General features: G+C 42.7%; 3 protein-coding genes across 5 annotated transcripts in view; 2 read left to right on the forward strand and 1 right to left on the reverse strand.

The window, feature by feature from the left end:
• Positions 1-176: 176 nt before the first annotated feature.
• sdhb (succinate dehydrogenase complex, subunit B, iron sulfur (Ip)) lies at positions 177-6,647 on the forward strand. The gene is made up of 8 exons (XM_080777427.1): positions 177-289; positions 2,245-2,378; positions 4,267-4,352; positions 4,934-5,070; positions 5,233-5,349; positions 5,451-5,552; positions 5,803-5,925; positions 6,073-6,647. Exons 1-8 carry the CDS (start codon positions 218-220, stop codon positions 6,151-6,153), a joined length of 852 nt encoding a protein of 283 aa, XP_080633553.1. The 5' UTR covers positions 177-217; the 3' UTR covers positions 6,154-6,647.
• A 477-nt stretch (positions 6,648-7,124) lies between these two features.
• mfap2 (microfibril associated protein 2) lies at positions 7,125-11,493 on the forward strand. Its single transcript, XM_080793292.1, has 9 exons — positions 7,125-7,236; positions 8,855-8,916; positions 9,045-9,092; positions 9,508-9,534; positions 9,649-9,750; positions 9,911-9,952; positions 10,085-10,172; positions 10,261-10,334; positions 10,593-11,493. The coding sequence occupies exons 1-9, from the start codon at positions 7,133-7,135 to the stop codon at positions 10,694-10,696; spliced, it is 651 nt and encodes a 216-aa protein (XP_080649418.1). The 5' UTR covers positions 7,125-7,132; the 3' UTR covers positions 10,697-11,493.
• crocc (ciliary rootlet coiled-coil, rootletin) overlaps positions 10,891-27,747 on the reverse strand; it is a 28,028-nt gene continuing 11,171 nt past the window's right edge. For 2 of the 3 annotated variants that reach the window (XM_080793266.1, XM_080793267.1), the window contains exons 20-37: positions 25,845-26,014; positions 24,690-24,869; positions 24,175-24,309; positions 21,891-22,034; positions 21,574-21,812; positions 21,179-21,338; positions 20,810-20,977; positions 20,213-20,648; positions 19,463-19,629; positions 19,244-19,364; positions 17,525-17,688; positions 16,671-16,886; positions 16,053-16,277; positions 15,809-15,958; positions 15,495-15,695; positions 15,175-15,306; positions 13,195-13,368; positions 10,891-12,766 (exon numbers count right to left, since the gene is read on the reverse strand). In XM_080793266.1, the coding sequence (XP_080649392.1) occupies positions 12,680-12,766; positions 13,195-13,368; positions 15,175-15,306; positions 15,495-15,695; positions 15,809-15,958; positions 16,053-16,277; positions 16,671-16,886; positions 17,525-17,688; positions 19,244-19,364; positions 19,463-19,629; positions 20,213-20,648; positions 20,810-20,977; positions 21,179-21,338; positions 21,574-21,812; positions 21,891-22,034; positions 24,175-24,309; positions 24,690-24,869; positions 25,845-26,014 (3,269 nt within the window). In that variant the 3' untranslated portion in view covers positions 10,891-12,679. Of the gene's footprint in view, positions 12,767-13,194; positions 13,369-14,708; positions 15,307-15,494; positions 15,696-15,808; positions 15,959-16,052; positions 16,278-16,670; positions 16,887-17,524; positions 17,689-19,243; positions 19,365-19,462; positions 19,630-20,212; positions 20,649-20,809; positions 20,978-21,178; positions 21,339-21,573; positions 21,813-21,890; positions 22,035-24,174; positions 24,310-24,689; positions 24,870-25,844; positions 26,015-27,747 lie in introns of those variants that run through there. The other variant, XM_080793268.1, reaches the window with a different exon arrangement.

A 27,747-nucleotide genomic window follows, 5' to 3' on the forward strand; every position in this document is an offset into this window, starting at 1 on the left:
AGGCTGTTGATCCGGTCTGGCGACAGAACATAACGGATATGGAAACTAAACGTTTATCTGCGAGCGTGTACGCCGTTGTACAATGTACCAGATACAGTAGGCGGGCTCTAGACCGGAACCTGCTGCTTTAATTTAGAATGAAAAACGGGGCGTAGCAAACCCTGGTGACGTGAGTTTAGCTGCTGGTGGTGGAAACTCTGAGGTCAGACCTGCCAACATGTCGGCTACTGCTATGTCGTCCTTGAGTCGCTGTGGTGTTTTGGCGTTTCGTTCCCCCGTCGCACTGGTGGTATGTTGACATTCACGTGAATACAAACATTGTAAAAATCAACTGTCAACGTTATTGTATGTTATAAGGATATTATATGGGTGTATATAGACTTAGAGGTATGGGAGGCTATGGCTATTTCCAGACGCGTTAGAAACAGTAGCCTTCATACTTCATAGGAAAATGTAAATACATATTACATGTTTACATTTACCTATGAATTAAAGTGTAAGTAACCAACAATACATAATATAATGTGACGTTATGGTTCCAATTAACGTTATTTACCGTGGTATTAGTTTACACACCTGGGTAGAGATAACGTATGCTACAGCCACGGCCAATTTGTCCTCAGATGCACCCTTGCACTACAGGAAGTATTTTATTGTGTTGTCCAAGTGTCCCATTAAGGGTGTAGTGAAAAGCATAACCTAAAACAACACACTCCAAAGGGAATAGTCAAATGTCAGTTTTGAGTTTTTATTGTTGATCTTTTAGGCTCTCAAATAGTGCAGTACTTCAATTTGCCATAGTCTTCTGTTATATGTTATACCGGTATGTTATATTTATATGCTATATGAAAGCTTTCACATTGATGTGATGCTAGTTATTGCAAACATTTTGTGTGACTCTTAAAAAGCCTTTATTAGATCATGGTGTGTGAAAGAGGTAGGGAAGTTTGCGCTCTAAACTCTGAATGGCGGTGTTTCTGAATGGCGGTGTGTAACCAAACTCAAGGCTTACTATAGGGCTGAAAACAGGTGCGAGAGGCCAGCATGAAAGTCCATAAAAAAACAAATGCAAAAACAAAATCATCCTTTTTACAAAAGTGCAAAAAGTGTGAGGTGAGACTGCATTTCACCATATCACTTTTAGCATTTTTGTAAAGGACTATATTTTTTGCATCTAAAGAGTCTCCTTCGATGTGCACTACCTACGTGTAACATGAGTGTTTGTCAGCGTGTGACCCTAACGAAACTGACCCTTACTCAACCTCACTAAGGCTCTGGTTGAAACAAACAACCAATGTAGTAAGCAACTTGGAATTTTCTTCTATTTGCATAACACCGAATAGCATCTTGTTTTTTTGTTCGTTTATTTTTTCCCATTTTTTGTGTGTACTTGTACTTTTTGTTATTTTGAATTAAGGATGCAGTCGAATCCTCATTAATTATGTCTAGGAAATAAGAATCTTGTTTAGTGTTATCCTTGTACAAAGAAGCTAATGCACACCAAAGTCCTTGTAGCGGTGCCGGCACACGGGAGAAAACTGTAGCCAGAGTGCCAATATTTTATTAGGACAGCAGGTAAGACAAAAATGAATCCAATGTCTCGGCAGTTAAGCCGTCATCCTTTCCCTGATGTGCGGCCACCCTCTTGTTTTTTCAAGATTTCCTCTATAGTGTTATCCTTACAAAAAGGTTGAAATCGATTGTTGTTGCTCATGGCTTATGACACTTAAACCCTATATGACTTTACTATGATGACACAGTTCTAGACACTTCGTTAAAGACATTTAAACAAAGGAACTTTGCTTAGAATGGGATCCTACTTTTCTCTGTGCTTTGTTTTTCATATTTTCGAAGCAAAAACAAAAGTGTGCTGCTCATTGTAAATGCAGTTTTATTAGGGGTGCATACTTAGTTTAGACTAGTCATTGGTTAGGCATGCGTTAAGGATAGGTTTAGGTGTGCTGCCCCGTGGGAGGTTAGGTTTAGGGTGAGGGTTTGAGATAGGTTGTAGAATGTAGATGTAGGACTGATGACTATGGTGGTTTAAAAGTTAGTTTTTGGTTTAGACTAGTCATTGGTTAGACTCTAACCAATGACTAGTCTAAACCAAAAACTGTCTAAACTAAGTACTGCAACCGTTTTATTATCCTACTACCCTCAGAATACCTAATTAGGATGGCAGAATGAATAGTGACCTGTACAAAACAGAAAATGATATTGTCTCCTCTTTTCTCCTGCTGTCAGGCGGTTAGGTATGCCCAAACGGCAGCAGCTCCAGCACCACAGCCCAGAGTAAAGAAATTCCAAGTGTATCGTTGGGATCCGGACACTCCAGGGGACAAGCCCCGCATGCAGACCTATGAGATCGACCTCAATACGTATGTAAAGTTTCAGCAAAAGAAGTTCACAAAATGTGTAATGTCATTGGTTATCTACTTATCTTATACATGTGTCAATAGCAGAATCTGGTCTTTGTTTTTTCTGTTAATACTAATACATGTAAAAAATAGTCCAGTGATTGTCCCAGATTGGACACTGTTAAAATGTAACAATAACTGAGAAAAGCCTTCAAGTGGATTTAATGCAGATGGCTCTGACTGATACCGTTGCACATTCCCAGTTCTGTTCCTTAAAGGGAAACTTCACCCTTTTTGCAAAAAAATATATGTTAATGACGTTTAGAAGATTTAGAGGACTTTCCTGTGGGTCTTTATGTGTGTAATATGTGGTTTTAGATATTTTAGATTTGAGCAGTGAGCCCAGTGTCTCTGATGTCATCAACACTGAGCTCACTTTCTTCCTGGACTACAATTCCCATAATGCTTTGGTGCACTGCTTCTTGTGGATAGGGGGGGCTGTAGTGAGCCTATATATATATATATATATATAATATTATGATGATTATTTCGGGTGTGACAGTACATTACAGTACAGTAGAGGGACCCCCTGGGGACCCCCAAACGGTAACTCTCATTTCTCTACCGTTTCAGACGCGGGGCGGCTCGCCGGAACCGGGCCAGTACCCTGGGCTTGTTCCTGTGGGTCTGGAACTTCCGGCGACCCCCATACGGAGTTGCACCACTAATATGGCAACTTTTAGGGCTCCTAGGCAATGCAAACCCAGACTTCAGTCCCATGTTGTTTTGCGGTTGTGGGTAGTGCAGGCGTGAGTGTAGTTTGTTTGACTTATGATGGAGTGGGGTCAGTGGTTGCCTCCAACTCGTTGTTCACCGATGAAGAAAGCTACATTTCACACGCATCAGACTTCAATATGTTCGACTACTTTGCTGCCATAGAATGGAAATTAAGAGGGAATGGAATTACAAATTCTTTCTTTTATTTATAATGGGCTTCGGTGGCAACGAGGGCCAAAACTGGTATCCAGCTGGTGGCACTGGATGAGTTAAAGGACAACTTTGGGGTTTTTTCAACCAAGGTTCATGTATTAGGTATTATTTATTTTCTATTTGCTTTAGTTTTATCGATTTTACCTATTTTTAATATGTTTTGTGCCGGGTGCGTATATACGGACCCTGCCGCTAGGAGACGTTATATCCCAGACCCCATTGGTCCGGTTGAATGGAAACGCCCCACTGCTACAGCTATGGGATTGAAAATCTAATCACTGTGTAAAGCAGTTGAAAGGAGGATTCTCAAAGTGAACGCGTATGGTGCCACCTGGAACTGGGATTTATGCTAACAGCTAGCCGCAATAAAAGAGTTGACAGTCTTTTTTTCTTTTTTTTTACAACATTTTATATATTATTTACTTTAGTCCTACTAGACCCCATGAAATTACATCTGGCCACAATAAATCATGGGATCTACTGAATGTGAAGGGGGATACTAGGGGGATGCCATACACATTTATGTCAGTTTGTCACATGCCTCCGCTTTCCTGTCAAAAATAGCTAAACTCACTAAAATGAAAGATAGCAGCAAATGAAAAATAAATACACTCAACTCAACAAAAGAAAAAAAACAAAGTTGTCCTTCTTCTTGTCTATTTCTAAATAGACAACCCAAATTGTTAATGTCTTTGTTAGTTCACCTATGTAAACCTAGTCAGCCAGCTTGGCAGTAAATCCAGTTATGAGAAACGCAGGTTTTAAGTCTTATTATAGACTGGCAAGACTGCTAATCCAAATAATGAATTTGGGCACTACAACTCAGAATATCTTAATCATTTCCGAAAACCGATGGAGAAAAAGAAAAAAACGCGCTCTGTGTATCTGAGTATCTACAGTATGTTCTTCACTCAAATAGTTGTGGCCCCATGATTCTTGATGCTCTTATCAAGATCAAGAATGAGATGGACGGTACTCTGACCTTCCGCCGCTCGTGTAGAGAAGGTAAGTCTACTGTACCTTTAGACTTTCAACACATGGAGCTTTTGTACTTTTTTTAGGGGCTCCTATATTCAGCTATTAGTTAACTAAATTCCCATTGACAATGGACAAGTAAATCTGTATTTTTGTCCAACACAAACATTAAATTCCCATTGACAATGAATGGAGAATTTACGTCATATGTGGACGAGCAAATCGACATGTTCATGTACATCATGATAATGTACGATGATAAGAGTGCCCCTCGCTTTACACGGTTGTGATTTTTTTTATATCATGCATTCAGATGATAAAACCACCATAAAATCTACCATTGGTTAATATCATCATCATGTAGAAGTCATGGACTTTTGAATTTCATTCACCATTTGATTTCTACAGAGGCTATTTTCAGTCACCAACTGCATTAAAAGTGTTGTCACATTGGCATACTGAAATGAATGATACCATTGCCTTCCTGGAAGAGAGGGAAAGCACATTTGATCTAAAACTAAAACTACAGTATGTATGGGAATTTGTTTGTAGTAATCTGTGCTTTGTAGTCAATGGTCTACTACACTAAATGTAGTGTGTGTTTATTGCAGGTATTTGTGGTTCCTGTGCAATGAATATCAATGGTGGAAATACGCTGGCCTGTCTTAACAAGATTGACACCAACCTCAACAAGCCAACAAAGATATACCCCCTGCCACACATGTATGTGGTCAAGGATTTGGTTCCTGTGAGTACCATAACTCAGGATTGCTGTGTAATAGTAAATGCATGACATTCAACATATAAGCCAAGACAACATTATGGTGTAATTACACATTGATTGCAAAGGCATATCTATATATATCTGAAGGTGGGTAAATATGTTTTCTATGCAAACTTGTTTATACAGGATATGAGTAACTTCTATGCCCAGTACAAGTCCATTGAGCCCTATCTGAAGAAAAAAGATGAAACAAATGAAGGGAAGGAACAGTACCTGCAGACTGTGGATGACCGACAAAAGCTGGTTTGTACATGTGGATATTTTTATTTAAGTAAAACACAAACAATTTGTTTTTCAGCTATGACAGCTATGTGACATTAAACTGGATGTTCTTCTTTGTGCAGGACGGCCTATATGAATGTATTCTCTGCGCCTGCTGCAGCACAAGTTGCCCCAGCTACTGGTGGAATGGAGACAAATACCTCGGACCGGCTGTTCTTATGCAGGTTTGTATGTAATGCGTCTCCCGTGTGCATGTGCCAGAGAGTACATTCACATGCATATTGACATTGATCTATTCATGAATAAGCAATTTCTAGTTAACAAGTGGTTAGCTAGAAAATGCCTGGCTCATACATGATTTATACTTAGTTGTACATGGGTGCAACGAAGTATACTAAAGTCTACCAGCTATGAGCTTGTAGATCATCTATTGTCTATTAACTAAGTATAACTCATGCTATATCCCACTTTCAGGCCTACCGATGGATGATTGACTCACGAGATGAATTCACAGAGGAGCGCTTGTCTAAGCTGCAGGATCCCTTCTCCCTCTACCGCTGTCACACTATTATGAACTGCACTAAGACCTGCCCCAAGGTAACCACAAGACATGTTTCCCATGTTAAAGCAAGCACTTGAGATTGTGTATGCTAGCAACGTTGCATCCTGTGATTCATTGAGTGAATTTTACAACATCGACTCTGCAAATGCATCTCCTTATTTTCGTACTTGTCTCTGTTTCAGGGTCTGAATCCAGGAAAGGCAATAGCTGAGATTAAGAAGATGATGGCCACTTATAAGGAGAAGAAGTCGGCTACTGCATGAATACTCAGTCATCGTCCTTAAACCTTGCCATTGTCTTTCAAATTATATTGGTTTAAAATGCATATAGAGGTCTTATGATCAACCTCTCAGGCATGGAAGACAGTTAACTATCTGCATGGGTTTGAGGTCTTATTAGGTCTATTATTCTGCCAACGCACAAGTATGTGTATGTATGCAAGAGAGAACGGGTGTGTTAGGGTCATAGATTATACAGCTTTGTAGATATTTATCAATGGCCCTAGTGTGTGTACTGTATGTTTGTATATTTGAGCGACATTACTTTGCATACTGCAAGAAACAATGCATTATCTGGTTCCGGCCCATTTTCAGCTTTGCTTGTAAGTGTACATGTGAGAGGGAGCGATCGGGGGAGAGAGTTTCAGATCAGGAAGTTATTGGTTCACAGAGTGAATATCATTCTCTAAATCTTCCACCACACCATCAGCAGTCTGTTTTATTGTAAAATAAATCACTGTAATACATACTGTTTACCATGTTTGTCTCCACACTGGTGGTATCATTTATCTCACTTAGTTCAACATTTCTGAGAAGATGCTGTTTAGTACACAATTTAATACTGACAGTAGCATTCTATGTCCCTAGATGTCACCCTTGTGCAGAGTTTCCAAACGGGTGGAAGGTGTTTGAAAAACTAAGTTCATTGCCTTGTTCATTCAACTTGAACGAGTACGCTATTATTTGCATCTTCAGACATTCTGAATATAGTATTGAATATAGTCTAATCATAATGCTATATGAAATTCTGATTGTTAAAGACATGTTTAATAAACAGACTGGCGGGCTGAGCCTGATAGCACAGCTGGGGTTTACTTAGGTGTTTACGGCTACTGAATAGACAGAGACCACACTGGGTTACATTTAGACGTAAATACAGTATTTAATAATGTATAGAAATGGGCATCATTTTGCCTGTATGGGTGGGTGGGACTGGGAGTCGAGACTAACGGGGAGGAGACAAATGATGCGGCGGAGTGGAGGTGGTACAATGTGGCGCTCAATTATCCAGCACTCTGGACGCATGAGATCTGAGGATAGTCGGAGGAGAGTGAATCAAAGTTATAGGTAAGCTTTTTAAATGTTATTGTTATATTATGTACATTTCTGCTTTGAATGCATGAACCCAAAATGAAGTGATACAACTTTTATACCAGGTTACGTTGATTTGGTTGATTAGAATGACTTAAAAGGCAATGATAATTTGTAGGTACGGTTTCCAAGAAGTAGCCCGTTAAAATCCACGGCTCCAATTTGTTTTTAATAGCTGATGCTGCAAATTGCGCCTGTTTAATAAGAGCACTTAATTGCCACTGGTTTACTCTTGCGCCCCAGTGATTGTTGTGTAGACTTGTTGCTGATGATGATACATTTTGTGCAGCCTATAACGGTTCTTCCGAAAATGACATGTGGTCTTCTGTTTTCACTGGAGAAGATTCTGTAATCCGGGGGGTGGGATTTAGCAGCACAGCCTGTGGCAATGACAATACAATAGAGCGAGGTTGGCCAACACAAATACAAAAAAGGTTTTGGGGGGGGTTAGGGGGCAGAGCAGAGGGGGACATAGATATTTGTTTTTGCTTGCGTCTTGAAAACAAAAGCCAAACTGTTTTAGTAAATAAATGACCGCAACCCATTCCCTCTTTCTGTCGTGGTTGTGCCCAAATCCCCTCAGTCCCTTTGTTTGGGGGAGGGGGTCTTTGGGAAAGCACAGACTAAATGGGGAGGGAGGGGGGCTAATCGCTCCCAGATGTGTGCTGTGAAAACATATGGTTTCCGATAGCCACTGTGATGCACAAGAGGAATGTGTGAGCACAATCACGTGTTTGTACTCACACACACACATATACAAAGTTATTGATGCACGGGCAAACCTTGTGCAGGCGTGTTTACATCACACAGGGCCCTAACTATAACAATGTAACAACTTGGCCACCTCAAACTATCATATGATGATGAGAATGTCAGAGCAAAAAAAATCTTAAAAGCTACATTGTGGTTGAGTAAACTGAGTTAAGGTACTACTTAAAATCACATTTTTGCTTAGGACTTAAACTGAGGAGCTCTTTGCTTGGTGGAAACTAGGAGAAAGGGGGAGGGATTCAAGGAAATGACCAGTGAGGGCGACAAAAGGGAAATGAAAGATGTGGAGAGAGAGCGAGAGAGAGAGAGAGGGGGGTGGGTATAAGAGGCGACGGAGGGCTGGGGTAGAGGGGTTCAGTGTTTCTTTTCCTGGAATGCAGCCCCGAGATGTCTGCTGTAGTGAGCTCTCGCAGTGAAACGGAGAAAAGTAGGAAAACAGAGAGATTGTTAAGGGAGACAGACGTGCCACATTCTTGCTGTCAATGTTTTCCCTTTCTTCCCCATGACTGTTTGGGGCCAGGGAGGAGAGGTGAAGGAGGGCATAGGAAGTGAAATTGGCGGGGGGTTGGAAAGGTAACAGACTGCAGAGTGCAGAGGTAGACAAACTGAAAGAAAGCAGAGGTGCATTTGGGGTAATGTGGGGGGGGGGGGGGGGGGTGGTACAATAGGTACTCAGATGATTCCATAGTAAAGAAATTTTACTATGGGAACTGTTCATTCCCATAGATATCATATTTGTCATGTGGTTAATTCATACAGATACATTAAACAGACATTCAACAAAGTATATCCCTTCTTTTTTTTTCTTTCATTTTCCCCCCAGTGTCAAAGTCAGTCTACCTCCTACAGTGACCATGAGAGTACTCTTATTACTATGCATGCCAGGTAACTCCCCTACAGAAGTACTACATGGCCTTCTATATTCCTTTAAACATACACTACACATACATGTGTTCACATTATGCTCCATTTCACTGTTTTGTAAATACTTCTGTTCTTTGCAATCTCAACAGTTCTGCTATTTGCCCAAGGCCAGTACCAGGAACCTGTTTCTTTTTTGGGTGAGTTCATTAAGATATTTTCTTTTGGATTTGTTCCTTCCTGCTCAGCATCAGTATCATGACCATGGCACTCCAACATCTGTTTACCATTGTATGTCACCTGGCCTAGAGGATTTATTTCCTCCCTTTCTTGTTTACCCCACAGAGAGGAATGTTTGTCATAGTGTACTGTAAACAGCACTTTGGCCACTAAAGCACATTATTGGTTAACATCTTGAGCATGAAGTCATACATTTGACTAAGAATGCTGGCAGTCTCCGCTGTTGGCAAGCAGGTGGTACATTTTATGGGGTGCAGTGTGTGTGTGTGTGTGTGTGTGTGTGTGGGGGGAGTGGAGTTACAGAACTAATTGGTTTCACAATGTAAATCTCATGAAAACCAATTTCTTCCCTTTTGCAAAACCTGCCCTTCACAGAGGACTATGACCCTGATTATTTCACAGGTGAGATATACTTGCACTTGCTCTTTCGATGTGGAATTATCGATGAAGAATTATGTCATATTTGAACACAAATGTATTCTTCCCAGAGGTTCACTCTGTCTTCTCTCTATTTAGACACCCCTGAGGGCCCTGACCCCATTTCTGACAACCATCAGTCTCTCCCTGGAACTTTCCAGCAGCAGGTTCGGCAGCCAGTAGTACGTCCAGGACAGTCAGGTATGTATGCACTGACTAGGCATGTGCAGCTCCTGAATTCTTCTGGTGTCACTTTCATAAGATTTACAACTCTACTATGTTAGAAACGTGCCTGCAAGTGGACTGTAAAATCCATTTATAAATACCGGTATGTATCTTCTATCATCTTTGTCTCTGTCAGAGTCTGAGTTGGAGACAGAGCCAACAGAACCGGGCCCTCTTGGTAAGAAAACTGTAGGACAAAAACAAAAATGCTTAAGTGATTATTTGAATGTGTTTTGGACTATATCATGAGGTCCTGTATTGTTACATGGACCTCATGGAAAATATATTGTTTTCCCGTGCTGTACTGTAGATTGCAGAGAGGAGCAGTACCCATGCACTAGACTCTACTCTGTTCACAAACCATGCAAGCAATGCCTGAATAGCATCTGCTTTTACAGGTATGTTGAACATCACACAGCTCAAAGGGTCATTGCTATTGAAATACATCAGCATCACCAAGTGAACCTGTTATTTTTTTGTGTGCAGTTTGCGACGAGTGTACGTTATCAATAAGGAGATTTGCGTCAGGACTGTGTGTGCACATGAAGAACTTCTAAGAGGTGAGTCCAGTACGGCGTGTGTGTGTGGCTGGGTGGGTGCATGCATGCGTGTGTAGATAAAGAAGCTTCATCTGCACACTAATAGGTGAAAATATACCGTTTATATGTTACGGTTGAAGAACAGATGAACCGAAACATTGTTGAATAAAGATTTTCATATGCAAGTGAGGAATCCCCCCCGCCCCCCCTTTACCTGTAAGTTGCACGCTACCTCAATAGAGAAATGCTTTTTTAACCATCACCAATTTCTCTGTTTAGCGGACCTGTGCCGTGACCAGTTCTCTCGCTGTGGTGTAGCAGCGGTGAGTGGACAGTGTGGCTCACTAAGCAGCAGTTGTGGTAAGAGCTGTGGGAGCTGCTGAGAGAACATGGGAGACCAGCGAGAATGGAGGAATGGCTGCCCACGAACTGCCGTGTCTCCACCCAGAACACCCCCCGTCTTGTCCTCTTCCTCACAGCCACGCCTTCTGTTCCCTCTCCTCCTCCTCCTGTACGGCATAGTCCCCCTGCACTAAAAGAACTTTGATATGTTCTGCTCATTTCTGTTTTTCATATATCTGTCCGCTTAATGCCAACCCCCCCCCCCCCACACACACACACACACACCTGCCCATATATGTCAGACCAGTAGCGTGTGTGGTTGTGTGTGTAAGGATAAATATACTCAAAAGAGCATTGATGATTGTATACTTCACTGGTGCTATAAAATCAATACCACACTGGTACTATCAAATCAATATCACACTGGTGCTTGAAGAGCTAGCACACATTCAGAGATGCACATAAAAATGTGGAATGTTTTTATTTTATTCTTGTGTGTGCCATAATTCACTATATTAATCTAATCTTTTGTTGTTATTTTACCGTCTTGAAAAGCAGCCTTAGTCATGACTCATGACCAACTCAACACTGGTGGCCACTGTGCACTGACATCAGACAAAATATATGGTCATCAATAATCTAATTGATTGGGAGGTATGAGGTCAGTATGCTGACTGACCTCAGTTTATGTCATTGCCACTTGGACCTGCACGTAGCATCCCAAGCAGCATACATTCATATTCCAGTGGCAGGAAGTGCTTTGAAAAGGCATCTCACAAATGACCTCTGTACTACTGCTTTGTAAAACTGACTCACTATAAAGACTGAGAAAAAGAAAGCTTTTGTTGGTTTTGTTTGTTTATTACTACAACTTTGCAATGGTGTTGTACCGTATATATATTCCCGTATAAACACACACAATGATTCCAAAATACTGAAATAGTGTCATAAAAGGTTTTATGCAAGGCATTATTTATTGGGTACACATCTTGTTTATTGCTCTAGCAAAGATATTAATTCCATGTGTTCCCTGCAGTCATAAAATAGTTAATGATGGTTACTAATCACTTAGTTTGTGTCAGTTACTCATTAGTAGGGAGTTGTACACACTATCATAAACAGTAAGTTTACCATCACAGGTAAATACTGGACTTCTCCAGTCATATGTAACACTATTTATAAATCAGTCTAGAAGATCAGTCAAATCTTCAACAGTTTATAACTGCAGCCTTCATCTGGCCATTCATTTTGGTCCCTGCCCTTGATGAATACTTCCCTTTCTATCCCCAATTGTTAATACGAATATGAACAAGACTAAGGTTAATGTCTAATGTATGCTCTGTAGTACGACGGTACTGCACACTGAAGATAGCCATTCTACAAGCCCACAACATGTCACAGATGTGGCAAATTGTCAGCTATTGTCTGCACACAACACCGTCGTACAGTAAAGTATAAATCAGGCTTAACTGTGTGCTGGCAGTGCTGTGGTTTTCATTCCTGCTCTACAGTACATCCAGATTGGAAGAGAATCCTGTGGCGTCTTGGGTTTCTTTTCTGAATAAAGAGGATGAAGCCAGGGACGATGTTGAGTGGTGGGCCAGAGAGAGACGCTTGCCAGCAATCAGCAGCAGACTGCTGGCATTCACATCCCTGCGTAGCCGCTGTGCTAACTACATTACCACAATGCAAGACTGTCGGTTGTTGATTTATGGCAGGTATTGTAAACCACTGTAAAACAATCAACAAAGCACCATTGTCTTAAAGGGGCCACTCATTTATTCACTTGTTAAAAATATATGCTTCCTTTGCTCAACGACTCAGTAGCAAATAAACCTTGATTTTGTTCATGGTGTAAGGATGGTATAGGAACCAAGTCTAAGGAGATCAGTGCTGTTTTCTTCACCGTTGAATACAAAACAATATAACATTCATGTTCGGAGACATTCATGTTCCTCCTGTTAAGATGATTCGATGCTGGTCTATCTTGAATTTGTGCTGCCTGGTAAACAAAGAGATGCATCTCATTTTCCCCCAGATAACAAGGATGAGGTTAAGGAAGGCTGTCGTCGTTTCATCTCCTGCTGAAGTTGCTCCTTCAGAGTAGATACCTGTGGAGCGAACAGAAATGTACACAGTTTTACATACAGCAAATACACAAAGGCCATGAACCAGGTTGTACGCATTATTCTACGCATTCCTCTGGGAAACAGGCCATGTATTCATTATTTGCACAGTATACAACTACATACAGAAGCCATAAAACCTCCTGCATACATTGTTCTTTGAATGGTAATAGAAAAGAGAGGAAGGACACGAAGGGACTTTTAAGGACCAGAGAGTGACCAGCACTCGACACAGGAAAAGTCTGGAGTTTTTAATAAACTCTTAAACCTCCTGAACACTAGCGTGCCTATTCTGCAACGATTATTCAGTAAGAATTGCAACACGGTTTAAGTGTTTAGAGTAAATGTAAATATTCTTGTATACTTTCAGTGTGAGTCAAGACTCTGGATTCTACTGTATATTCGGCCTTTACCTGTTCCTCCAAGCCTTTGACTCTGTGACGGTGGGCTCTCTCTCTCGCTGCCAGGGTCCGCTCTATTTCCTTGTAGTTGGACCTCAGCCTCTCGGACTCGCGAAGTGCTTCGTCACGGTGCCTCACGGAATTCTCACACACACTGTGTGACTGCTCCATCTCAGCCAGCTGAGTCTGCTCATGACATACACACACACACACACACACACACACACACACACACACACACACACACACGATGGAAGATGTGACAAAACCTTGGTCTTGGGCTTGATATAAGACAGCAATTAAATACCATAACCAGCAGCAGTGATATGACATCTATGAGGTAATAATAATAATCGCTCTCCGTATTACAATTTAGGCATGTAGCAGATGCTCTTAATCCAGAGTGATTTACAGTAATCAAGAACAACACATTGTATTCTACTATTCTTCTTGATCTCACTGTTAAGGATTTATGTGTGATGGGTTTGGTTATGGCTTAGGGTGCAAGGAGAAGAAGCAACAGAAAATAACCAATATTCCAGCTTTGGTCTTTACATTCTTAAAATGTAATACTTGTATGCTTGTAAAATCCTTCCCCAAGAGCAGCAATAACAGGAATTGGGGAACAGAAGAACAAAGACAACAATTCTCTACAGCTCAATATATAGGCTATATTCTAACAAAGAGCAGATGTCGCCAGAGCTGGATGGCCACAGGCTAATAGTACAGCCATTTTGCAGTGATTCCTAACCACTTACAAATGGAGTTACATTTGCCTGGTTGTAAATAACGTGACCGTGTCTTGAATGGAGCTATAGTTATGGTGCCTGTGGTTGGAGAATGAACGAAGGGAAAATTATGTATGTACCACATCAGCACATTAAATCTGTTCTATGGAATGTATTTGGCATATTGAGAACTGTTTGGCTGCTTTAAATGGTTTTTTTTAGTACCCAGTGTGTGGGGAATGACAACTAGGTCCAGACACTTTAAGTCTCTAAAGCTCAGCCTCTCACCTCACAAAGGTGTAAAAATAACAGCAGCTAAGAAAACAAATGGCCCTGGTAAAAGCTGACCACGCATGCTTTGGAGATACTTTGTATTCATTCCTTCCTAAAAGTTCCAGTGCCTGTGAGATAATTCATGTGTGTTGTGTTAGTTATAGTGCTGTAGTTGAAACCACCTATGAGACAGAATCAAGACCCAGACCAGAATAATTCAAATCCTAATTGAGACCAAGACCATAATTGTATAATTGTGTTGGTCTGACATTATAGTGTGGATTCAGAATTGACACAAAGTCATGTATTTCTCATGGAAATATTTCAAAAGGACGTCATTATTTACAAATGTAAGTAAAACACAAATAATTATGCGACAGGGTCGCATAATTTTTTATTAGTTTTATATTCAAATGTCAGTAATACTGAATCAGTGAATTAATACAGAGTCCTGTTATTCACAGGGAAGATGATAAGAGCTTTCTGTTACAGCTTCTGAATAGCAGACATCAATCGAATAATCATTTAAGTCAATCCAAACATTGACAAGTTTTAGTAATGGAATAATCTGTGGTTTGCCATTTGCAACTTAATTAATGCTAATCCTTGCATATTATAAAATGAAGTTATGTTTTTGATTGCTGTGTAGACATTCGCCTAAGCAATTTCAAGATATTGATTTAGGTTAAGATAACATGCCATGAGCATTTACCATAATGTTGTAGTTTATTACGATATCTGAGCTTTATTTTAAGGTCCAAGTTCATCACAAAGGTTAATCAAGTAACCTAAAAATGAATGAATTATGAAAACAATTTGCAACACTGGCTACAGTTAATGACTGCACTGGTTGCACTAGTCTTGGCCTGAGACCAACTCAAGACCAAGTAGGTGAAACTGAAAGCAGAGAGAGACCATCAAAATGTGGTCTTCTTGAGAGTGGTCTCGAGACTGAGCACTACAGCAGTGCCAGTCAAATGCTCCTTCCCACCTGCAGCAGTGCAATGTGCTGTTGTGCTTCTTGTAATTCTTGCTCAGCTGTATTCAGAGAGCGATCCAAACGGCTCTTGTCGGCAGAGAGACGCATGTTGCCTTCCTCTGTCTTCAGCTTCTGACGTTCAATCTATAACAGTAGAGTCACGCACAAAACACAAACACAAACCGCATGAAAAGAGGATGCTGGGGTAAACCAAATGTTGCACGGGAAGTACACCCAGTAAAATCCTTAGTGTTAATTTATCCATTTGTAAAAAATAAATTTGTGTGCATTGATTTTGTGTTCAGTTCAATTTGATTTAAATTGTTCCCAACCTTATCCAGTATACTCCTCAGTGCAGTTTTATCTTTCTCCAGCCTGACTGCCTGTCTTTCAGCGTCTTTCTTCTCAGTCTCCAGCATGGCGACTGCTCTTTGAAGTGCACGCAGTCTCTCATCTGCAGTTGCCCGTTCTGTCAGGGCCGACTTGGCATTGGCCTGGGCTTCCGCAAGGTTGGCTGCACGCTGCCGGAGAGCCTGTATGATACCGCACAGAAGGGCGTCACTCTGAGTTGGTTCAACTGGCACACATCAATTAAACAGCTGAGATGGATGGAAAACAATACTGATTAGCACTCTCTCTCCATCACCTCTTGAGCGTTGTTGAGCTCGGCCTCCAGTTCCTCTCGTCTCAGCTCACTCTGATTCAGCTCGCACTGTAGGCTCTGCACACGCTCAGTAAGGGTAGCTATGTTTCTCTTCCCTTCCATCAAGGACACCTGTACTTCATCCATCCGTTCCTGAAGAGCACAGAGGAGTTGTTTCATCACTGCTATCTACCAAATTAGCAATGGTCTCTAATTTATACTTCGTCACCCGCTCTTTCTCACCAACCTGCAGTTGTCTCCTGTCCTGTTCTGCCACACTCAGACTCTTCTGTAGAGTGGCCTGCCGTCCCTGGGTGCTGCTGTGAGCAGCCGAGACCTCCTGCAGGTTCTGATTCAAGCACTGGTTCCTCTCTTTAAGGAATGATTCACTTTCTTGTGCCTTGACGAGAGCATGGTTCAACCTCTCCACGTCTCTCTGCAGCAAGGCCACACGACTTTCTCCGTCTGCAACCTGAGATATGACAAATAATGTAGAAATCACAGAAAATTATTACAGGCTATACAGGCTATACTGTACAGGTGTACAGTATGTAGAAGCCATATCATTTGGACATGTAAAGGCAGGTAGATGTTTATAACCTTTTAGAAGCCATATCATTTGGACATGTAAAGGCAGGTAGATGTTTATAACCTTTTAGTTTTTTTATCACATTAAAACTGGTAGAGCATCTGTGTCATTATTTCTGATTTTTGCATTGGCTATTCAAAAATAGCATATATACATGCTCACAGCGTGGCTATTTTTGAACATTTTTGTGTGAGAACTACTGATTTAGAAGGCCTTTGTAGAAGCACAATGGCCTACGGTCTTGAGCACTGTGCTTGCTATATGCCCACTGTGTACCTGTTTGAGCAGGGAGTCATGACGTTGCTGTGAAGCCTGGCTGTCGGCCTCTCTGTCCCCCAGGCTCAGTTTGAGCCGCTGCAGTTCCCCCTCCAAACTACGCCGCCCCAACTCCACCCTGGTTGCCCGAGCCTCGGCCGCCTCCAGGGCCTCGCGCAAACGTCTCCTCTCCGCTTCCAGGCGCATTTCGGCGGCACGCTGCTTATTCAACTGCTCCTGCAGACACAGCAGGGAGAGGGACGATGTGTGAAACCATATCATGTCATCATTTTCCACTGTCGCATGACAGTGCTGCTTGCCCCAAAATCAAGTCTTTTAAGTTGCGTTAAGTATACAGTTGGGCATCGGATAGTCTGGTTCTCTAATGAGGATTCAGGGTTTGGAACTCCAAACGTACAGAGGCAAACACAGACGGTCCACAAACACTGTCACTGAGCAGCCAGACTACACAGAGTTGATCTATAGCTGGTTGTCCTCTCTCTCTGTATATACCTTTCATTCAAAGGGTTTCTTCCCCTTCTTGCCTTATACTGTATAATTGAATCTGAATCTTTTCCCTTCACATTTTGCCTACCAAATCCCCCTCTCTCTTTGAACTGTCACTCTTCAGTACAGTATGTCCATGCTCCCCCTGTTGTCCAAAAGGTGAAATGTTTGTACTGAATGGACCTAGAGTTAGAAAACTAGACATAAGGAGAGTTGACATGGGGTGTCACATTTTGTTTGCAGCATCTGTTGTTATTACATTCCCTGCCATTTTGTTCTGCACACTCCCGCAGCACCGCTGAGTTCTGGCATATGGTAACGCCGTACAGTGCGTGTGTTAATTCACACGCACCAGCAGGCTTCTGTACCTGTGTTTGTTTTTTATCCGTCTCAGCCGCTTGCAGTGCCCTTTCTAAATCCTTGATTCTGTCAGTAAGAGATCGCCGCTCCCTGTCTCCTCTCCTTACTGCCTCCTCCTGCTGCTGAAGCAGCGTCTGGGTGGTGCTCAGACGCCCATCCACACCACGCTTCCCTAGATGAACATCACACACACACACACACACACACACACACACACACACACACACACACACACACACACGCACACACTGAGGGATCAGGCAGAACTCTAAAGGTACAGGGTCTGTTGAGTTATTAGAGAGTCTGTTCGAGAGTACAGAATTAAATTGTGACTGTCGGGCCTAAAGCCTGTATCTCCATATTTTTCGTTTGTTAATGAATGCCCTACTGCGTCACACTACTGTGTCACAAAGTATCAAAAATAGCCAAACTACAAGCTCACAACATGTCATGTTGAGACACGTTGTGAGCTTGTGCATCTACTATTCTTGAGGGGCGCTAGCCCCTCCTATATATACAGGTTTAATGTTTGTCTTTAGTTCAATGTTTGTTTTGTAAACGCCATTGACAATGAAGGGAAAACTTACGTCATAATGTGCCTCATTACGTCATATTGTCACTTTATTGTTAATGGCGTTTAATGGCACCGTTTGTTTTAAATCACCATTGCATCACCTAATCAACACGAGTTAGACTTTAATATATTGGTGCCCCTCACTTCACACGAGTGTGATTGTTGATAAATATTTAACCAATGAAAAGTATTAACAAGACCTTTTTTGAGGACTAAATAATATCGGATCCATTGGTACAGGGGTTCCCAAACTTTTTTGGACCAGGTACCCCTTTTGGGGTAGATATTTTTCCAGGTACCCTCTCATCCTCGCAACACGGATAACAATATATTTACAACCACAAGCAGTGTTTCCTGCAGGAAAAAGCTTTGGCATGGTGCTGGGCACAGGCCGCAATTTTGATTAATTAATTAATTAATTTGATTCATTAATTAATAAGATTAATACATTAAGATTAATTTGTATTATTGCTCTTGTATTGCTATTGGAGACACTGGGGGACACTGGGCAGGCACTGAGGAGGCACTGGGGAGACACTGGGGAGGCACTCAGGGGCACACTGGGGAGGCACTGGGAAGGCACTCGGGGGGCACACTGGGAAGGCACTCGGGGGGCACACTGGGGAGGCACTGGGAAGGCACTCAGGGGCACACTGGGGAGACACTGGGGAGGCACTGGGGAGGCACTGGGAAGGCACTCAGGGGGACACTGTCTAAATGTATACGTCTAAATGTAGACGTCTAAATGTAAGTTTGGGAACCACTGCTTTAAACACTTTAGCACTTTATGAACATGAACAAAATAGATGGGTCCCCCCTGGAACTCCCTCAGGTACCCCTGGGGGTCCCCGGACCCCACTTTGGGAACCACTGGTCTAAATGTATACAGACGTCTAAATGTAGACGTCTAAATGTAAGTTTGGGAACCACTGCTTTAAACACTTTAGCACTTTATGAACATGAACAAAATAGATGGGTCCCCCCTGGAACTCCCTCAGGTACCCCTGGGGGTCCCCGGACCCCACTTTGGGAACCACTGCATTGGTATACAGGTTTTTCTTTTCTCCATTTCATGAAATGTAACTGTTTTCGAAGGTTTCCACCCAACAAATTAATGAGATTGATGAGACTGATCAATAAAACACGCTTCTACCTTCTTGGCTTTCCTGCAATGAGTTTTGTAGCTGAGTAAGACGGTTCTGAGTGGAGTCTCTCTCCTCGGTCACCTCCTCCAGCTGTCGTTGCAGAGCCCCTAACTGGCATCGGGCATCGTCCTGTAACAGTAATTGGAACCAAACACTTGAATCATAAACAAACAAAAAGATGTATTCCAGTGAAACTTCACAATGGCACTGTTGTGTTGCGGCGTTACCCGGTCTCTCTGTGCATCTCGTAGCTCTTGGAGGAAATCTCTCAGGCCACTTCGCAGAGTCTCCGGGTCAAGTTCCGGCAGAGGGAGAGGAAGGGGAGTATCGCCCCTCTCGGGAGATAAAGCACCTGAACCTACTAAGGTATTATCAGAGGTACTCAACCCAATATCTGTAGAAAACAAAAACAACAATTACACTATATACTACAACTATCATAGCTATCTTTATCTTATGAACAGTAATACATTCATGTCCTAAAACCTTTAGTGTTTTACTGCTACTTACTTGCTTTTCCCCCCCTAATAAAGTTGTTATCTAACCCTCTCCCCCTGACCCCCCTACACACATGTAAAGCGACTCTGGGTTATTAAAGCATTATATAAATTGAAGGTGATATTATTATTATCATTATTATTATTAAACCATTGATCATTAACATGTTACAGTTGTATTATAAAAATCACACCTGTGTGAAGTGAGGGGCGCTCTTATCATACATCATCATACATAATCTCATTCCGGCCAATCACAAGTTGCTTTTGAAGACTTTTGTCTTCAATGTTTGTGTTTACACGAACACTCAAAATTGTCCATTCATTGTCAATGGCATTTGTTTGTGTAGGACAAAGTTTGTGTTTGCACATACACGAAAAGCTGGATATAGAGGGGCAATCAATCAATCGATCAATGTAGCGCCCCTCAAAAATATTCTAAAGTTGTTCTTAAGTGCTTCTCTCTCTGTACATTGCTACCTTTATGGGGTGACATGGACGAGCGTAAGGGTGACATGCTACGGTGCCGTGAGATCAGGCTGGGCAGTGAGGAGCCTCCCGCAGGGCTCCTGCCCCTGCCTCCACTGAGGCTGCTCCGGCCCCCAACGCCAATGCCCAGCGTACGCGTTAGCGCCGACTGCAGGCTGCCCAGGCGGAACTCCAGCTCCCTCCTGGCGGACTCGGCCCGGGCCAGCTCCGCCTCGGTAGCGGCCAGGCGGCCCTGGGCTTCACTCAGCTGCAGACTGGACTGAACGGCACAGTCCTGAGACGTCTGGGCTCGAAGTGCCAGGTTCCTGGCCTCGTCCTGAAGCTTCTTCTCGCAGCCACGTGCCTCCTGTAGCTGAGAGGTGAGCTCTCTCTCACAGCCTCGCCAGCCGGCCTCAGAATCCAACAGCTGCTTTTGGATCATGGAAAACTAGTACACGCGCACGAACACACACACGCGCGCGCACACGCACACACAAACATGGGTAGAAAGTATTACAAAATGACTGTAGACTCACTACATACAGTATATGATATATCGAGGACATTTCTCATTCATAAAGCTGCGTCATGGAAATGTTTTGAATTCACCTCTTTCTTGAAGGAGTTTCTGGCTGAATCAGCCTCAGTTAGCTTTTGCTTGAGAGTGGAAATCTCCTTCACTCGGTCCTCCTCTCTCTGCTCCTCCAGTGACAGGCGAGTCTGCAGTTCGGCCACCTCCCTCCCTTTCCGCTCCTTCTCGCCATCCAGCACCTTCACCTGGAGCCATGCAGGAGAAGCAAAGATCTCATCACGTGCACTCAACTCTGGAAAAATTCTTAATTCTACAACTGCCAAAATACTTGAGTGGATGTAGTCTAGAATGAAAACCAAAGGTAGTAATAAGCTCAACTTTGAGGCTTCTCCGTTCCTATATGACAGAGGTGTACTGTACATATGAGAGGCAGTCGTGATTCTGACCTGTCTGCGTAGTTCCTGGAGCTCCCGTCGGGCCTCAAGTCTTGACCTTTCAACCTCCCTCAGACAGCTGCGTAGCTCAGCCACCTCCTTCTGGGACGACGACAAACTCTCCTCCAGCACAGCTAATCTTTGGTCCTTCTCCTCACACTGGCGCTTCACACTGGGACGTGCACACATAAATTATGATGACGCCACTTACATACCGGTATGCCTATTTCTTCATTTTAAATCATTTTATTGTTTGCTTGGACAGGATAGTGGAACGAGACGGGAAAGCCGGGTCAAAGAGGAGCAATGACATGTTGGAAATCAAACTGGCGATATCACAATTATGTGGTTGAACTGGCAGTGCGCCCCTCTTATTTAATTTATATCATTTCTGTACAGGATTTTACCTGATCCGCTCAGTTTCTGAGCTTCTTAATGTCTCCCTTAGCTGGACATTCGACTGGTTGAGAGTGTCTCGTTCCTTGGTGACATCAGCAAGGGTGCGTCGCAGCTCAATCCCATCTCGTCTGGAGCCCTCTCCCACGTCCCGGGTTTGGCTGAGGCGCCGTTCTGTGTCCAGCATGTCCCGTCTGACCTGGTCTCTGCTCTCCTCACTGGCTGACAGAGCGCCTCTGCATTGCTCTAACTGGAAGCGAGAGTGTTGTTTTTTTCAATTTGTACACACTGTAAATGAAACACTGAAGAGGATGCTAGGATGTTCTACCTCTTTGAGAGCGACATCAGCTCGTGTCTGTAGTTCAGTGCAGGTTTCCCGGAGACTGTTTTGGCTCCTCTCATGAACACTGGCCGTGTCCTCCTGTTGAGAACGAAGCTCTTGTAGCTCGCTGGTCAGAGCTCCAACTCTGGTCTGGAGGGGAAAAAACACAATTAAATGCTGTCATACAACAACAGCAACAAAGGAGAGAGGGGGATGCTTTAAAACACTGGTTTTAAGGGTGTTCCAAGGGGTCTGCAGCTAAGTGATTAATAGGAGCTAAATGGACCCTTACAGATCTGTAACTCTGGGAGTGTACAAGTGGAACCAAATGTCTCCTTTGGTACACTCTGAGTTAACTCTGAGACGCTGGTTTTACAGACTCAGGCCCTCATTTATCAATCGAGTGTAAAATCTGCCACAGATTCGAGTGCAGGTTTCGTAGTACACAGCATTTATAAAGTGATCGCAAACAGCTGATCCTTCCTTAATTTCGTTCTGACGTTAATAAATGTGACGGCTGAAATCTATCTGGCACGCCCTATGAAATCAAGCCTCGCCCTCGTTTTTGCGACATGAAAACGGCAATACGTTTCCTGAAACCATGGTAACATGAAAAAATAAGTTTCTCCCGTGCCTTGCTGCTGCCCGCCTCACCCCCCTCTCTCATACACACGCACAGACGCACAGCACGCACACGCAACTTGCAAGCCCAACTAACTGGTGTGTTGTTAAATAAATAAAGAACGAACACCTGCATGAATTAAATAAAGTTGTAGGCCTACCCTGTCTGTTTCCCTCTCACCTCGCTTGCCTTGCTGTCATGCACGCACGCACCTACATGACACATTAAATAAAGCTGTCTGTTTCTCCTCTCGCTTCGCTTCCCTTGCTGCCCGCCGCACGCCACGCATGCACGCACATATCGCAATTTGCAAGCAACTTTCACTGTGTGTTGTTAGTTGTATATTCAATTATTAAAGTATTTTTAATTTAATATACAACAAGATATATTAGTGAACGAAAACCTGAACCATAATTAAATAACAAATAGGCACACACACGCTGCTGTTTTGCAGGTGCTCCTCCTGTCCTGTCTGTCTGTCTCTCTCTATCACTGTGGTCCGTCCGTGACCAACTGACCATGCACGTTCGACAGTCTATTTAGATTGCCTCGCAGTCGCTAGTCGCTGCAGTGGCTGCAGGACTGTCAACTGTCAATTATATTAATGTGCAGCCAAAATATATGGTACTGGTGGTGGTGGGCTGACTGGCTGGGTTAGCCTATACCTATCGCCGATGCGGTTCCCATGCACTTGCGCTGGCACGGCACATTTGACATTCCAGTGACACGTCAGGTTTATTAAACGAGGAGGAGATTGGATATACCGTAACTCCAGAAAGACATTGTTGGCCTGCTGTAGATTAGGCTACAGTACAGCATATAGGCTACCCATGCATGTTGGGACTCTCCGCAGCTGCATTGCACTATAGGCTACTTTCCAACGCCATGGAAATATTCCAGCACAGACAGCCCAAATCCTCGCATGTATGCGCTCATGCAAAACACTGTTTAAATGGCTTAAATCAAGCGCGATTTTAATTGTAAAGTTGGAAAGCTCCTACAAATTTCATATGACACAAAGACGCATCTTGTAGGTCTATTCCATTTTTCTTTTCTTTTTCTTTACATGTGTAGCCCATATACATACAGTTTTATATTAACATTTTAGGAGTGAATACATATGTTTCGATGCCTTTGGCAGCCTCTCAGCTGGTCAAACAATGCTGCTCCGCCGTTCTACGACAGAAAAACAAGTGAGGACAAAGCGTACGCCAGTTCCCGAGCAGACGTGAGTTTTGAACTTTGTCAAGTTCAATTTCAAGCTTTGCCGGAAATGGTAAATATCGAAAATGTCGGTAATTTCGGCGTGCACTCATATTTTGGCGTACGCACGGTTGATAAATGAGGGCCTCAGTGTAGATGGCGTCCCAAGAATCAAGAAGGTTTTATTTGTCACTAACTTATAATACGACTACAAGCTGAAAAATGTTGTTGGGACTTGTTCGGCTAAAAGATTGTACAATATTTTAGACATAATAATATATTAAGTAACAGAAGAAATAATACAACAATTCTTTTTAAATATATATATACAGTGAGGAACATTGAGATAAACATTTGATCAAACAAGGGTCAATAGCCTAATGTAGATCAAACAGTGGGAAATTGAAAAGGTTGAGATTCAATGCTCTAGTCTACCAGACAGACATCACAGTAGTTTATTATTACCCGCTCCTGTTCTTTGTAATGAGCTGCTTCTCTGGCATTTCTATCGGCCTCCAGGGCTACAGCGGACAGCTCAGCCTGCAGGGTGGAGACCCGGTCAGACAGAAGTGCTTTCTCTGCCTCCTTCAGGGAAAGGGCCTATAGGGAGACAAAACAACAAACACATGCTATCAGTCCTAATAAAAGTTGTTTTGAGAAATTGCTGTGTTACGCTATAATTATGGTTATATTCATGTACTTTGCAAAAATGCATTTGCAAAAGATAACTATATTACTGAAGTGGGCTGAATAGCAACAATATAAATGATAAAATAAAGACTAAGTAAAATGGTGTCCCTGAAGAAGACCTTACAGGTCGAAACGTTGGTTTGTGTTAATACATTTCCACTTTCCGTGTGCGGCCTTTTTCTTCTTTTCCGAGGATATGGAGGTTACAGTATGATGAGGAGTAATGCAGACAATGCGTACAATATTATGGACTACTCTCTCTCTCTCTGAACCAGGGACACAGTTCAGACCTGTTGTTTCTCCGTCTCAGCCTGTAGGAGACATTGATCTCTGTCATGGTGGAGGCTCCTTAGTTCGTCCCGCAGTAGCTCCCTGTCCCTTTCCACTCGGAGGAGCTGCTCTTCAAATTCCTCTCTGACCTTCCGCAACGCCCCCTCATGTTCAGCCATCAGGTGGTGGCGCAGGGCCTCCTGTGGAACATGACAGCCAAGTCAATCACAAGCACAGTCACAGCCCATCATCCAACCTTTAACCACTTAAGTTTTAAGCCTTACTTTATACTTTCTTGTATGATAGTGTCTCATAACTAGTATGTCAAACAAACTATGTATGGCTATCCGGAGTTTGATGAAGTCGGTGTTGTGATCTTCATATACAGTGTGGACTGGAGTTCCAGGTGACTCCACGTATGGAGATTGGAGATCCATGTGTTGTACCAACTTGGCTCATTTGCAAGTCTGAGTCGTGTCAACCACAGTGGTTATCATGAGACCGTCACAATAAGGTCATATATTGTCATTCCCATATGGGTTTAATATTGATGACATCAGGGATCCCATATATGGGCATAACAGGGATTGTATTAGGGCATCGGCTGGGAATGCCCATATATGGACAATTCTTTATTTTCTTCTTGACATTCCCATATATGGGGAAGGGCCCCTGGTGATGTTATCTACGTCGTGGCTACATATATGCCCATATGTGGAGGTCCCTGATGATGTCACGTGATGTCACGAGGCATGACCATATATGGAGGCGTGGGGTGACTAACGGATGGACGGACTGACGGGAAATGCACGTTTTCATAGTAAATTCGACGTGCAGTCACAAAAATAGCCAACCTACAAGCTCCACAACACGGAGCATACGTTGTGAGCGTGTAGAGCTGCTATTGCTGCCCTATTTTTGAAAGCCTTTTAAAAAAAGAAAAATATTTAAAATGTTAAACTAGGATGAAAAGCCCCAATGGGGAAACAGGTTGCACATGTTTGGTTAACCACCAAATTGCACCATGATATGTTATATTGACTGTGTCAATATTGTAATTTGATGATAGTGTATTAAGCCTCATTACAATAGATTGCTTCACAGCTCATTTAAAAATGTAATAATAATACATGCAATTCATGCAAAGTAGCAACAGTGCAAATGGAAATTCTCACCTTTTCTGAGGCCAATCTCTCCACCTCCTCCTGATTGTCAGAGATGGCTTTTTGTATGGTCAGCTGAGCCTCTAGCTGTGCCGTGTTCAGGGCCTGAGCCAGAGCCTCTCTCTCCCTCTCATTCTGGGAGAGCAGGTTCTCCCCATCTGAACGCGTACGCCTCAGTTCCGCTGCAAGTGCCATCACAAAGAGACAATCACACAACACAACCAGACGTTGAGTATTCTCTTGTTATTCTGTTGCGTTGGGGAGAAATGATCGTTGCCAGGACATATAGTTATGTCACTTGGAAATAAATTGATCAATTCTCATCATCTATTGCAGGGTTTCTCAAAGTGGGTGAAGTGGCACCCTAGGGCAGGGATACTCAAATAGATTTACCTGTGGGCCACATTACAAAAATGGCAAGGGGCCAGGGGCCAGTAGATAAAATTACGACATTAATGATACTTGATAACTTCTTCTTTCAATTGCTTTATTTTCGCAAAATGTATCAAAGTACAATGTGCATGCACACAATATGTAAATAAATAAATGTGTTACATTTTATTGCATAAACACAAAGAGCTGTTTCCATAACTGCACAAATTATTGCACATAACATGAGTAGCTGTTATAATAACATAATAACATAACATGAGTAGCTCTTTGCCTGCCTGCCTGCCTGTCTGTCTGTCTGTCCATGAGTAGTTATTTGTCTGTCTGTCAATGAGTAGCTGTCTTACTGTCTATGAGTAGCTGTCTGCCTGCCTGTCTATGAGTAGCTGTCTGTCTGCCTGCCTGCCTGTCCAATTGTCCATGAGTAGCTGTCTGTCTGCCTGTCTGAGTAGCTGTCTGCCTGCCTGCCTAATTGTCCATGAGTAGCTGTCTGTCTGCCTGTCTATGAGTAGCTGTCTGCCTGCCTGCCTAATTGTCCATGAGTAGCTGTCTGTCTGCCTGTCTATGAGTAGCTGTCTGCCTTCCTGCCTGTCCAATTGTCCATGAGTAGCTGTCTGTCTGTCTATGAGTAGCTGTCTGCCTTCCTGCCTGTCCAATTGTCCATGAGTAGCTGTCTGCCTGCCTGTCCAATTCTCCATGAGTAGCTGTCTGTCTGCCTGTCTATGAGTAGTTGTCTGACTGCCTGCCTGTCCAATTCTCCATGAGTAGCTGTCTGTCTGTCTGCCTGTCTATGAGTAGCTGTCTGCCTGCCTGCCAGCCAGCAAGTTGGTTAACAGAAAATAAATTGTTATGGCTGAGTAAAATAAAATACAATAAACACAATTTGCCTGAAAATAGATTACCCAGCTATGACCTTTTTCATGAAAAAAAATGAGTAGTGATATGGCTGACTGAGTAAAATAAAACAATCTACCTGAAAATAGATTTCCACAATTTCCGCAATTTCCATTTCCACCATTTCCGCAATTGCAATTTCCGCAATTTCCATTTCCATTTCCAACTATTAATGGCAGCTGGGTTTCATCATTCAAATAAAATAGAATTCTGTCCGTTTAGCTATAAAATTATGTCAGGGAATAGGGATACACAGTATATGTCTTTCATTTGCATTGCATCTCCCCCCCCCCCCCCCCCCCAAGCTTTTATTTTCGTTCGAGTAATAGTACAACTCTAATAGTATTACTTATAATAATGTAATTAAAGATAACTTCATTCAGATTTATTTATTTTTATTTCATTTTCCAGAATTCTTTTTCTTCTTTTTTTTCGATTTTCATTGGTGGGCCAGTCATAATGGTCCCGCGGGCCTGATGTGGCCCGCGGGCCTGATGTGGCCCGCGGGCCTGAGGTTGAGTATCACTGCCCTAGGGTACCTTGACGCAAGTCCAGGGGTGACTCAGAATACTTATATTTATCAATTTATCAATGTCACTTGCACTTTACTTGCCGTGTTCTTTTTCAGTCT

This window comes from Protomyctophum bolini (genome assembly GCF_963924005.1).
Source record: "Protomyctophum bolini genome assembly, chromosome: 2".
Taxonomy (NCBI): Eukaryota; Metazoa; Chordata; class Actinopteri; order Myctophiformes; family Myctophidae; genus Protomyctophum; species Protomyctophum bolini.